We start from the raw sequence: 14,118 nt of genomic DNA on the forward strand, positions 1-14,118 counted from the left end.
TAGCACCAATGGGTACATAAACTCTGATAGAGTTACCTTCTGGACTAGACATCTTCTGATAAAGAAGTAACATAGTCAGAGGTTCTGATCCATCTTCATGCTGGAAAAAGTCCATATTCAGATTTTTCAGAATGAAATTAAATCTATCCTCTGCTAAGGGCTTTTGTAAAGATATCTGCCCATTGATGGTCAGTATCAACAAACTTCAGAAGAAGTACGCCTTCTGTACATAATCTCTAATGAAATGATACTTTACCTCAATGTGCTTTGCCCTTGAATGTAAGATAGGATTCTTACTCAATGAAATTGCAGCAGTGTTATCACAATAGATTGGGATATTGCTCTCAAGGATTTGATAATCCTCCAGCTGATGTTTCATCCAGAGCATCTGAGTGCTGCATATTGCTGCTGAGATATATTCTGCCTCTACAGTAGATAGTGCAATGGTTGATTGCCTCTTGCTTGCCCATGAGACTAAGTTGCTTCCCAGAAATTGACCAATTTCCAGAAGTGCTTTTTCTCTTGTTCTATCTCCAGCATAAATCAGCATCACAATAACCTGAAAGCTTATACTCTGATGTTTTTCTTATACATCAAGCCAAAGTTAGTGGTACCTTTCAGATACCTTAGGATCCTCTTAACAACAGTTAAGTGGGTTTCCCTTGGATCTGATTGGAAACGAGCACATAAATGAACACTAAACAATATATCAGGCCCTAGATGCAGTTAAGTATAGAAGTGATCCTATCATACCACGATAGAGCTTCTGACAAACTTTACCACTTGCATCTTCTTTCTCCAGAATGCATGTAGGATGCATTGGAGTCTTGGCAACTGTCGATTCCAGCATATTGAACTTCTTCAGAAGTTCTTTAGTGTACTTGCTCTGATGGATATATGTTCCTTCTGGTGTTTGATCAACTTGTATTCCCAGAAAGTACTTGAGTTCTCCCATCATACTCATCTCAAATTCAGCCTGCATCATCTCAGAAAATTCTTTGCATAGAGATTGATGAGCAGAACCAAATATAATATCATCAACATAAATTTGCACAATTAAGATATCATCTTTGTAAGTTTTGCAAAAGAGAGTTGTATCTATTTTACCCCTTACAAACTCATTTTCCAGAAGGAATGAGCTGAGTCTCTCATACCATGCTCTGGGAGCTTGCTTCAGACCATAGAGAGGTTTCTTCAGCTTGAAGACATTGTCTGGGTTCTTCTCATCTTCAAAACCTGGGGGTTGATGAACGTAGACTTCCTCTGATATGTATCCATTTAGGAAGGCACTCTTAACATCCATCTGATGTAGAATTATGTTGTGATTTACTGAGAAGGAGATCAGCAGTCTAATTGCTTCTAGTCTTGCTACTGGAGCAAATGTTTCTGTGTAGTCTATTCCTTCCTGCTGACTGTAGCCTTGAGCAACTAGCCTTGCCTTGTTTCTGACTACATCACCTTTCTCATTCAACTTGTTTCTGAACACCCATTTTGTTCCAATTACATGGACACTTTGAGGCTTCTTCACTAGGCTCCAAACATCATTCTTGGAAAATTGATTCAATTCTTCTTCCATAGCCAGAATCCTGTCCTTGTCCTGAAGAGCTTCATCAATTGACTTGGGTTCAATTAAGGACACCAATCCTTTCGGACTAAGCAGGGTCTCTTCAGAGGGTCTGAAGGTTGATCTGGTTCTGACTGGTTCATCTTTGTTGCCCAGAATCAATTCCTTAGGATGAGCTGCAGTGATTCTGCTCTTCTTCTGAGTTTGTGAATCAGAGGGACCAGCTTCTTCTGGTTCATCTTCCTCTGGCTCAGCTTCCTCTGGAGCTTTGCCTTTGTCAGAAACACTTATACTTAAATCTGCAAATTTCTCAACTAGGTTTGACTGGTCAGAGTCAAGCTTATCGTCAAATCTAACATGAATAGATTCTTCAATTGTTTTAGCATCAGTATAATAGAATCTAAAACCTTTAGATCTCTCAGAGTAACCAAGTAATAGACATTTAGAAGACTTAGCATCAAATTTATGCAATCTATCCTTAGTATTAAGAATATAACAAACACAACCAAAAGGATGAAAATAAGAAATGTTGGGTTTTATATTCTTCCACAATTCATAGGGAGTCTTATTCAGAATTGGTCTCACAGAGATTCTGTTCTGAATGTAACACGTTGTGTTTACTGTCTCTGCCCAAAAGTGCTTAGCCATGCCAGTTTCTTGGAGCATGGTTCTAGCCATCTCCTAAAGAGTTCTGTTCTTCCTCTCAACAACACCATTTTGTTGAGGAGTTCTGGGACAAGAGAAATCATGTGCAATTCCATAGGAATCAAACAGACTCTCAAACTTGTCATTCTCAAACTCTCCACCATGGTCACTTCTGACACGCACAATCCTACAAGCCTTCTCGTTTTGCACTTGGGCTATGAAGGTAGAGAACACAGCATGAGACTCATCCTTGCGACTAAGAAATTTTACCCATGTCCAGCGGCTATAGTCGTCAACAATGACCATCCCATATCTCTTGCCACCTATAGACTCAGTTTTCACTGGTCCAAACAGGTCGATATGCAGAAGTTCCAACGGCCTTGAGGTTGAGACAACATTCTTTGCCTTGAAAGGGACTTTTGTGAATTTGCCTTTCTGATATGCTTCACAAAGAGTATCTGAAGAGAACTTCAGAGTGGGTAAGCTCTGACAAGGTTTAGCTTACTCAGCTGAGAAATCTTTCTCATACTGGCATGCCCTAACCGTCTATGCCATACCCATTGCTCTTCATTAACAGACAGAAGGCCCTTCACATTCTGAGCCTCCAACTCAGATAATCTGATCTTATAAATGTTGTTCTTCCTCTTGCTATTAAACAGAACAGAGTCATCGATCTGACTTACAGCCCGGCAGGACTTTTGATTGAAGATAACATCATAACCCTTGTCAGCTAATTGACTTATAGACAATAAGTTATGAGTTCAGCCGTCTACCAATAAAACATTGTCAATGCATGGACTACTATCTACACAAATAGTACCAGTACCAACAATTTTACCCTTTTCGTTGCCACCAAAGCCAACTTCGCCTCCATGCTTAAGTTTTAGCTCTTGGAACATACGCCTTTCTCCCGTCATGTGACGCGAGCATCCACTGTCCAGATACCATGATTGGTGTTTCAGTGGAGCTATCAAGGATATCTCACTACTACAGAAAAGGCCTTTGGCCACGGTTAAACCCGCTCATTTGCCACGGTTTAACCGTTGCAATAGCGTGCGTGGCAATTGCTCAATTGCCACGGTTAAAGGCGGAACCGTGGCAATTGATTCGCTGTTATCACGGTTTTTAAAAGGTAACTGTGCCAATAGAGGCCACATATTGCCACGGTTACGTACTTAACCGTGGCAATAGAGTCCACATATTGCCACGGTGTATGGAGGAACCGTGGCAATAGAGTCCATATATTGTCACGGTTCCTCAACCGTGGCAATATATGACCTCTTTTACCACGGTTTAACCCGCCCATTAGCCACAGTTTGTTATATATCCTTCTTCAATTAAGATGAGTGGATGCAATATTCTTTCTAATAAAGATGTAACTGAATTTCATCTAATTAGAAACCAAAAGATGTGACTGCAAGCTACTTCTATAAATCATTCCCTTAAATTTTGCAAGCTACTTCTATATGCATCTTATCTCAGGCTGTCATAGTGCAAGAATATAAAATGAAGCTATATGCTTTTTAACAAACATATGTGAAACAGGTCTATATCTCTATCCCTATTTCTAATGAAACATGAAATCAAAAATTAAAAGAGAAGGAAAGCAGTAATCACATGAAAACAAAAACCAATTTTGTGATCATAGGATTTGTATTTTGTTGTCACCAAAAACCATTTTTGCTTACCCAAAAAAAAGCTTCAACCGCAGTCACTGCATTCATAACTCAGATGATTGAAAGTGACATCACATTTTCAAAACCAATTGACAGCAACATAGTAAATATATTAATCTTTACTCAAAATTTCCATAACATATATTGTAATCCTCTTATTCTTCTGATAAATATCAAATGGAAAATAGAACACGCCTTTACAACAGATAAATATGAATCAGTCAAACCAAACATATTTTCCCACCAGTAAATTTCAAAATGATCTCATTCTCATGTACAATATTTCATGAAAAGTTTAGAAAGAGCAATGCAAACTACACATATAGCCATAGTACTAACGGATTCATTAAGATTATCATAGGAATCTGCCATCGCTGTCCATTGCTGTAAATCAGGAGGTGTGGCGCGGCTGAAAAAATTATAAAAAGTGAAGTAGAATGATGTTTCCCATTGTCACTATATTTTTGAAGAGGAAAACAAGTAAAAGACAAATTAAGAGCTCACTTGAGTAAGTTAAGCTGCTATAGAATTGAATGGTGAGCATTTTGACTCTGAAAATAGCAGTCAATCATGAAGAGAGTTAAACAAAATATAAACCAAAGCAAGAAATCTTAATGGAACCAAACTTTATTACAGACTCACTCTAAGTAAAAGGGGAATGTGCCAAATGTTTGGTACATCATGGAATGTACCTATTTTGTAGGGCAGGGAACTCTGCTACGGAACCTTACATTGTTGGTCACAATGTCCTACGTTCTCATGCAGCAGCCGCAGAGATTTACAGGAAAAAATATAAGGTAAAGCTGTAAAGATATAAATATTGTGGAGACTTTAAATTAGTTAAATGAAATTTACTTTTGTAGTTTTAAAGTTGCAATCTTATTGGTTTTTGTTTGAATTTTGAGTGAATCTAAACGAACATTTGCTCAATCCAACCTTTCAAATCTATTGGCTTTTGAACCTCAGAATTCCCACGAATGTATATTAGGGACGAAGCTAATAGAGAAGCAAACACAGTCGAAAGCAATAGAATGGATCATATTAACGAACTAGGCGAAATCTTGTTTTACTAAAACTTGAATTTTTGGGGAAGTTTTTAGTATAGTATTGGTATTAGATATTTTAATCATTTTTCTTATGAAGCTTATACAAGTTCTTGAATTGATTTAAAGCTCATTAAAATGACTAAAATAACTCTATTACTCCTCAGAATACACAGGGTGGAGCATTAGGGATAGCTTTTGATGTCATTTGGTTTCAGCCAGCAACAAACAAACAAGAAGACATTGAAGCAGCTCAGAGAGCTCAAGATTTTCAGCTGGGCTGGTACGTCATTCACATAGTACATTGGGGAAAAGCACAGTGAGGCAAACTCATGGTGGACAGTCGCGACGGTTAAGGAAGTTGCTCCTGTCCATTGTGACTTTGACTCCACTGTGATTTTCCACCATCTACCCAAACATGCGTCAAACTTACATGTTTTTACTGTGGGAATTGACGAATGTCTGAATAGGAATAAGAAAGAAAAACCTTCTATGCAGATTTGTATTAAAGACAACAACTCAAAATAAGTCCTCCAATATGTCTCAATCATATTTACATGTAAACATTAATAAAATGTAAATATTAACCAAATTTGTGATGTTAAATGTCTTCATGACAGGTTTCTTGATCCATTGATGTTTGGAGATTATCCAAGTTCAATGAGAAGTAGAGTAGGAAGCAGGCTACCAAAATTTTCTCCATCGGAGTCTGCTTCTCTCAAGGGTTCAATAGATTTTGTGGGAATCAATCATTACACCACATTTTATGCACGACACAATTCTTCGAATTTAATTGGGATCGTGCTCAATGATACCATTGCAGACTCCGGTGCTGTCACGCTTCGTAAGTTTTAGACCAAACATTCTTCCAGCCATAAATTTCTTTATCAGTGTGAGCTATAATTTTGACCTTTGGTGATGCAACTAAGTGACTATTTTCCTCCCCTTTGTTTTCAGCATTCAATGGTACTAAGGTTATTGGAGAAAGGGTAAGTCTTGCTAATGTGAAACATATTTTGTCTCATTGATTTACTGTAATGATTACTCATTGCCTGTTGGCTTAAGAAATAAAACATAATCAGATTGGATTTTGCTATTGAAAGATACTAAGCTTACAACATGTTTTGATCAGTTTTTCTTTCCTGAAATCAATTATGGAACCTAGAAGCTACTCACTTAAAGTCCATCCCAGAATTGATTTTGGGATTACAATCAATTGTAAAAGCATTTTCAAACATTCACATAGTCTATATATCACTGAATTTCTCTTATGAGTCAACGACATGATTTATAAATTCTATCTTGCACGCAAATTCTATATGGTTGTATCTTGTGCCAGAAGGTATGAGAAGCTTAATGAACTACATCAAACAAAAGTATGGGAACCCTCTTGTTGTTATCACCGAAAATGGTAACCTTCAAATTCTTACAATCTGTCTAGATTCTAGAGTGGAATTTGGTATTAAGAAATTTAAGTGTAGGAGAATAAACATAGTCACTATTGGGTGTTTTACGATAAGGAAAAACACTATTCCCCTATCACCATTTTATACCTCTGACAACACCCTGCAAAATCAATATAACTTTAAAAAAAAAAAGTTTACCTACAATTATTTGAAAATGATATAATTTATGGGAGAGTAAAAGTTAAGTGTATAATCATGGATTTGGATTCTTCAATTAGGGTCATCCATCATTCATGCATTAAAGCATTTTGTGTGGTCTGATCAAGATTAATGACTCATATTCCAATTTACTTATTACAACTTAAAATGAGAATCATCTGATTAAAATCTGGCAACTCAAAATGCTTGACTGCGTAAATGTGAGATTTTTGAGGCAGCAGAGAATCCAAATCTGTATAAGCACAACGGGAATAGATGCTCTTTTATGATAAAATATAACATTTATTAGCTTGCACTGATGTATAATAGTAATTTTTAGGGACCAGCTAATATGATTTCAATTTTCAACATTAAATAGTAGAAGCTTAAACCTTTCTCTGTGTTTCTCTAGTACTTTGACATCACAGTTGTGTATTTTCATGCTGCATAATTTGCGAGAGAAGATATTTTTCTTCTTTCATTTTTTTCTAGCCTGCCCAACACTTAATGTGTTATTGGTAAGAACATGAAAGTTCCAGCAAAGAATAAAATTTGAGCTAAATCTTCATTCTCATGGCTGTTACAGGAATGGATGATCCAAATAATCCATTTATCTCCATTAAGGATGCTCTAAAGGATGAGAAACGGATTAGATATTACAATGGCTACTTATCTTCCTTACTGGCTTCTATCAAGTATGTAGTAGTTGTTATTACTTGTTGCTACATTAGAGTCCACGACTATTTTGATGAAAATAAACTCACTAATGAAGTACTGATTTGGCTAACTGCAGAGATGGTTGCAATGTGAAAGGATATTTTGCATGGTCACTACTAGATAACTGGGAGTGGTCTGCTGGATACACTTGTAGATTTGGTCTGTACTTTGTTGATTACAAAGACAACCAGAAGAGATACCCCAAACAATCTGTGGAATGGTTCAAGAATTTCTTGAAACCAACAAAATAGTTGTAAAAATACATGATTGTATTTGGAACTACAGAATTATATCGATTTCAGTTTCAAATTTATTAGATTTAGAATTTTATGTTTGAAACTTATTGTAACAATAACAATAATAGTGGAATTAATTTTTATATAGATCACATTCTCTTCTCATCTAGCCACATTTTTTAGTTCATTCATTAAATCAAGTCAAGACAATGTAAATTTTTACTTAATTACTATTTGTTCGGATATAAAATATTGAACTTGAGTGTATACTTAATTGATTATTCTGTTCTCATCAAGACACATATTTTTAATTCATATAATATAATTTTTTCTTACTGGACTATTTGTTAGGATATAAAATGTCTATGGACTTTGATTATGATGTCTTTTTCTTATTTGCGTTTGTATCCTCCTTCCTTAAAAATGGTTGGCATTGTACACCAATGGTGAGTACCTAAAAGATGCCCCCTATCAGTGAGATTGAGAAAGAGAATAAGGACTAGGGTTTAAAAAGAAGATGCACCTCAAAACTGTTAACCTTTCCCATATTTATGGAATAGTTGGTTTAAACCTAGAACGAATCTTTCATGATATTGGATGCAATCTCTACAGATATGAGATGCCTTATAAGATTGTGTTATCCAAATATCTTTGATTTTCTAAAGTAATCCTAATACACATAATTGTGACATACATCTCTTTTGGGGTGATGTGCTAGGTCTGCTAAAATTATTTTGTAATTGTTAACCACAAAAATTGTAACGCCTAGTTCAGGAAGCCGAAAATACAACCGTAGCATAGAAACTAAGCATTGGGGGTACAATCGAGGACATGAGAATTGTCATTGGCATAACATGCTGAAGTGACTAAATGGAGGCAAGTTTGTATGGAGATTCAAAGACTATGGAAGAAGAAAGAAATTATTTTGGAGCTTCTAGAATATTTTCACGTGCAAAGTGGCAACAGGTTCAGTTCCTTGATCATAGGGAAGTTAGTTTTCCATAGTTGGACCAGTCAAAGTAAAGAAGAACATTCAAACAAAAGCTTACTAGCTGACTAAGAGAGATAAAGCACTAGCATTCCACGATTTATGAGTCCTTGCAAGAAGCAGAACGCGAGTATGTGGTTAAGAAAAGGATGGAAATGGGTAAAGTCTGAGCAGGGTACCATAGTAGCCTTCCTCAAACCCCCGTTTTAAAAAATTACTCGTACTTGTCCCTATACCCACGTGGCTAGTAACTTGAATGTCTGTTTATCAATACAGAATTCATGCATATTATTTGTGATTTTCTGAGCTTGAATTAATTAAGTTTATGCATTATTTGGGTGAATTAGATGAATTCTAACATTTCACACCTATTTTCTTGATAAAAAAAATATGTCACACCTATTTGGATTTTTGATGGAAAACGCTTGATTCTTTCTTTTTAGCTTTTATGACCCATTGCACTAGAACAGGTTGAATAGGGCGACTAATATTTCGTTGGAAAGCTTACTCAAAGCCCTCCAACTATCATGTTTAGAAAAAAATCGAGAATCTATTTCTAACTTGGCCAGAGTTTCCTTGCAAAGTTGTTGTCGCCAGTCCTGCGAGTCTGGACCAACATGCACTAAAACGATCAAATCTTGGGCTTCAGAACTCGGAATTGGGAAAAATCAAAAGGCACATAAAGCTAACTTAAAGAGATACAAATCCCATGTTTACCTCAATAAAATATTCAACCATTTGTGGGACCTGCAGATTCCTAAAGTACTCAACAACTTACTCCTTCGTGGGCTTGGATTTGAAAAGACTTAGTGAACAAGGAATTGTTTCTTGATGAACAAGTCTTTTTATCATTATAAGTAGGCTAGCTGACACTCTTGTTGTAATGCCCAAACTTTCGGGGTCACAATAATATCCTTTTAATAAATAAATATGCAATAGATTTCATGAGCAATTCTTGAAGCAAGTACTTTTTTTTTCTTCAAAGCAAAAGAGATTTTTAAACATGTTATGCATAGAGACCATAAATACATACTAACCCACCACATATATATACACAAGCCCAAAGGAAATAGTGACAAGTCATCATAATATAGTACATAAGTATTTACAATGTTCGAAAAGAAATAGTCAGCCCAAAATGGCTTCCAGCCTTGACTCATATGGTCGACTACTCCATATGATTTCCCCGCAAGAGAACCAAACCAAAAGCAATATGTTGGAGACCTACCCTACCCCAAAATACAGATATGTTGATCTGTTAATCCAACCCTACAAGTATTGCACTAACATGGCAACACTCTACCCGAGAAAACATGTCAACCATGCTCCTCGACTCTACAACGACTAGTCCATTGTTGAATTACGCGCTCTCTCGCTCGTCCGAGCCGATTAACTCTATCCTCGACTTCCACTTCTTCATGCTCGGAGGATATCGTGCGACAGATCCTCATCTTTGAACTCTTCATGATCTGGTGGCGCCGCCCGAGATACCTCCACAATGACCTCCATCCTCCACCCTCTGACACCTGGCGGTTGTCGGCCGCCCAAGCATAGACATAAAAATAATTGCGTGCAGGGTTAACTTTCAAATAATAGTATATAATAGCACAATAATGTATATTTCATAACCACAATAGATTATATTGATAAACACATGCAATGTAACATCCCTGATTTCACCTGCTTAAGTTATGTCTAAATAAGGTGATAATTTAAATTTAATAACTAAATATTTAGGTTTTAGAATAAATTTTATAAGTAATTTTAATATAATTTCTTAATATATTCATGGTTAGAAAATTGAATAAAAAGAAAATGAAACTAAAATAAAAGATTAAAAATTATATTTAGTTCTATGATCACGTAAATTTATCCAAAATAGTATTAGTTTACATTTAGAATAAAGATTAACCTTCACAATAGTTTTTCTATAGCTTTAAGTGTTAGATCCTACACTTCCTAAATCAATGTATATCCATTTTAGGCTATGTGGCAAAACCATAAAATTCCAAGTGATGAATAATCACTTCCTTCCTTCTCTCCCACGTATTCTCTTCTTTCTTCTGAATGGCAATCTGCAATCACTTGTCCTCCCCTCCATGGTGACCTGCAATCACCTTCATCCTCTTCCATCCTCTATAAATAGGTGAGCAAAGTCATGAAGTTTTCACACCTTCACTTCTCTCAATTCTTCCTCTTGTTACTCTGCCATTTCCCATTTCCCTCTCTGCAGAAGCTTTCTCCCCCTCTCTCTTCTCTTCTCTTTGTCCCAAAAGCCACAAAATTCTCCCTTCCATAGCAGCCACCATCATACTCAAACATCACCAAATCTGTCCCCCTTTGATTATATCACAAAACATGTTCAAATCCCTCTAAAAACTTGATATTCATGCTTCTGGATTTCCAAATATGATATCTGGAAAGTTTGGCGTCTTTCTGGGCTCATTTGGACAGTTTCTGGGCTGTTCTTGGTTGCCGTTTTTCAGCTTGAAGATTCCGGCAACCATACCGGAAAATCAGCTCCTTAAAACGTGTTTTCCTCCCCCTCGTCCGACCTCAGATTGAGACGATTCCAAAGCCTAGGTTCTTCTAGAAGCGACGAGAATCCAACCATGTTCCAAGCTCCGATCGCCGCCGCACCTCCGCCGCATCCGGTCATCTTCTCCGGCGAGACCTTTGCCGGAAAATTCATAACTTGCTCATAATGTCCCAAGACTTGTATTCTGTAAGTTTCTGACCTTCTGAGTTCATTCCAAACCTCTGATTCTTCATTTGATGATAAAAAACGTTACTTTTCTTACCCAGAATTTGTGCCTTAGATTTTGAAGAAAAACACACTCATCGATGAGTAGAAAAGCACGGAGTAAGGATGTCAAAGATTAGTGTATGTCAGAAAGAGGACATCCGAGATTAGCGTAGGGTGTCATTAAGTGATCCATGAATGTAGATAAGATTGAGAAAAATGGTAGGAGTTTGTATTGTGATAAGGAGAAAAACTAAGTGTATAAGAGTGTGCGAGAGAATGAGACTTGTTGTATGAGAGAGTTGGAAGAAAAGTTTTTAAAAGTTCATGCTTGAGGTGGTCACCACATGCAACACAATGCATATAATCATATCACATTACTCATTCGATTGATGCTCAAAAGATGATCTAGATAACACGCCACCTCTCAAGGTAAACGAGGCAAGACAACGGAATGGCCACTTGATTGGTCGTGCACCTCGCAGACGGTTCAAAACAACATTGATCATACAGACGCGGGTGCCACTTACCACCTAAACTTTGCAAATCGATCCAACAAATAGCTGGCCACGCAGACTCGCGTATGCCGGAAGCCAGTACCCTCTTGGTAGGCTTTCATTGAAGGCCCAATCTGCAATCGTCTCAACCTTCATGAGGCCCTATCTTTTGATTTTCCCAACATCCTCACAAGGATATGCGTCTCTAACTAACAATTATTGTCTCTACCTCTTAAACAATGGCGGTTTCCCGAACCATGTTCTTAACTAACAAGGAATTCCTTCTGCACCTTAGTGGTTTCTCGCAGCACAACAATCCATCCTCTTGATGATCGAACTCAGTTCTCTTCCTCTTCTCAACACTTTGATCATCGATCTTTCTTGTTTCGATACTCTTTCCAAGGTCCTAAGTTTTCCTTCTCAAAGTAATTCTCTAAAGTCATAAAAGTGTTATCTGTAACACCCCGATTTCGGTGGCGTCACTTTAGTAACCAAAAATAAACTTAATGCGGAAAAACGTGAATATTTTTTTTTTATAATAATAACTAAGACAAGACTGAATTAAATAAAACCCAAAAGCGACAAGCAACAGAACTAATGTACAATATATAATACCGCCCCCGCTGTAAGTAACAACCTCGTCACGAGTAACCTCCAGTGACGGAAAGAAAAGTGTAACGCCCGTAGGCAATATGTACAACCCAAATATAAAGGCGAAGTGTCCGCAACACCATCCCTCAAAAATTGAGAATAAGCTGACCCAATGGTCTGGAAATAAGACCTCCTAAGTCCAACCAACTCTCTGTGATTCCCGTAGAGAAACCACACAAAAAGCTATAGGTGGGAAACTACCCTGTCCCCAAAAAAAACAAATGATGTTCAGAGCTAAGACTCTACTCCTACACTACTCCCATCTCAAGGAGCTCACACCAGCACTAAAACCTTCATGCTAGTATGATCGTCGTCCAAATTCGAAATCCAGAACGACCTAGTCTATGTACACCATCCGTCTTCTCTCGCTACCGCGATGCGCTCCGGTTCCAGCATCTCAACCCTAGTTTCCCCCGAAGGGTGAACCATCATGAGCTAGCCCGCCAAAGACATCTGACAATGGGCGTTTGTCCGCCAAAGCACACACAGAAAACGCGAGGGTCAACTCCAAAGAATTATATAAATAATACCACCGATAGATACAGATAAGGAAATAGCCACTTAGGCTTATAGCTAGGGATAACATCATAGGGTTGCATATTTCACAATGAACATAAACGACAGTAAATCACAGTTAACATGCCTCAAATAGAATTAACAAGTATCACACACACTCATCAACTAAGTCAGTATGCATGTTGCATGAAATGATATGCAGGTTAACCCAGTCAACCAATATGCAATCCGGAACGGATGGACATCAACGGATCAACCCTAACACCAGCCACGGTGGAGCCATTTCGGCCCGCGTGCCTCTTACTCCAACGACAGTGGTAGTCAGATCAGCAGTAAACCCGTAGGTCTGCCATTTCGGTCTGCTACAAGAGACGTCTATAAACGCTCTTACACGGCATTCCGGGTCTTATGACCATTTTGGAAACCGACGAGGTCCAGAGTACGTCCTGTGTTAATACCTCATTAATGTTGCATGAATGCAAGATGATTATTCAAACAACGTCTCCGATCTCACTCGACACGTCGCCACGTGTTCTAGCTAAATTAAAGTCTCTAAAAGCTTACCCTAAGGTAAAGTCGATTCTGCGACAAAAGACACTTCTTCACAACAACACATAATCCACGATGATCTCCAAATCATCCGACTCATCTCAATCCGATGGTCACAACTGCTCCACGAGCACAGAGTATCACACTCTCGGAAACTAACGGTTTCCCGGACTTATCCCCAGGATAGCCCAACAACATCGCTGCTCCAACAGCACAACAACAAACGCTGCTCCAACAGCACAACAACAACACATACTCAACGCCTCTCAATTTTCTCAACACTCGGATCCGACGACACTTCTCGTTTTCCAAAACTAAGATTTGCATCCGAAGCTTCCTTTCGAATTTGTTATCATTACTTAAAGATTTAGAGGTTGTTTAATGTCTTATGAGTTTTCTTTGCAAAATAGTATCCTTTTAGTCTTATCGCAAATCCTATCAGTTCTCGGGATCTCCAAATCCCCAAATGACTCCAGAGAATATCTCGATCCATACACATCATAACAAGGTCCGAATCTCATTCGTCCTATCAAACTTTCTTAAAACTCTCAAAATAAAATCGGCATGACCTGCCCGCTATTCTCACTCCTCAGAATCACAGTTATGAGTGCAAGACATAGTTAAAACATCACAGTCATCAAACGTGTCATATATCAAAGCATCTCAGAATAAACAAGTAGCACTTAGCA

The 14,118-nt window shown here is 37.7% G+C and overlaps 1 protein-coding gene across 1 annotated transcript; it reads left to right on the forward strand.

Moving 5' to 3' along the window:
- Nucleotides 1-4,561: 4,561 nt before the first annotated feature.
- LOC130712026 (beta-glucosidase 40-like) lies at nucleotides 4,562-7,650 on the forward strand. The gene is made up of 7 exons (XM_057561847.1): nucleotides 4,562-4,682; nucleotides 5,096-5,211; nucleotides 5,549-5,772; nucleotides 5,886-5,917; nucleotides 6,237-6,339; nucleotides 7,119-7,227; nucleotides 7,326-7,650. The coding sequence occupies exons 1-7, from the start codon at nucleotides 4,572-4,574 to the stop codon at nucleotides 7,498-7,500; spliced, it is 870 nt and encodes a 289-aa protein (XP_057417830.1). The 5' UTR covers nucleotides 4,562-4,571; the 3' UTR covers nucleotides 7,501-7,650.
- The last annotated feature ends 6,468 nt before the right edge of the window (nucleotides 7,651-14,118 follow it).

This window comes from Lotus japonicus, chromosome 4 (genome assembly GCF_012489685.1).
Source record: "Lotus japonicus ecotype B-129 chromosome 4, LjGifu_v1.2".
In the NCBI taxonomy this organism is placed as follows: Eukaryota; Viridiplantae; Streptophyta; class Magnoliopsida; order Fabales; family Fabaceae; genus Lotus; species Lotus japonicus.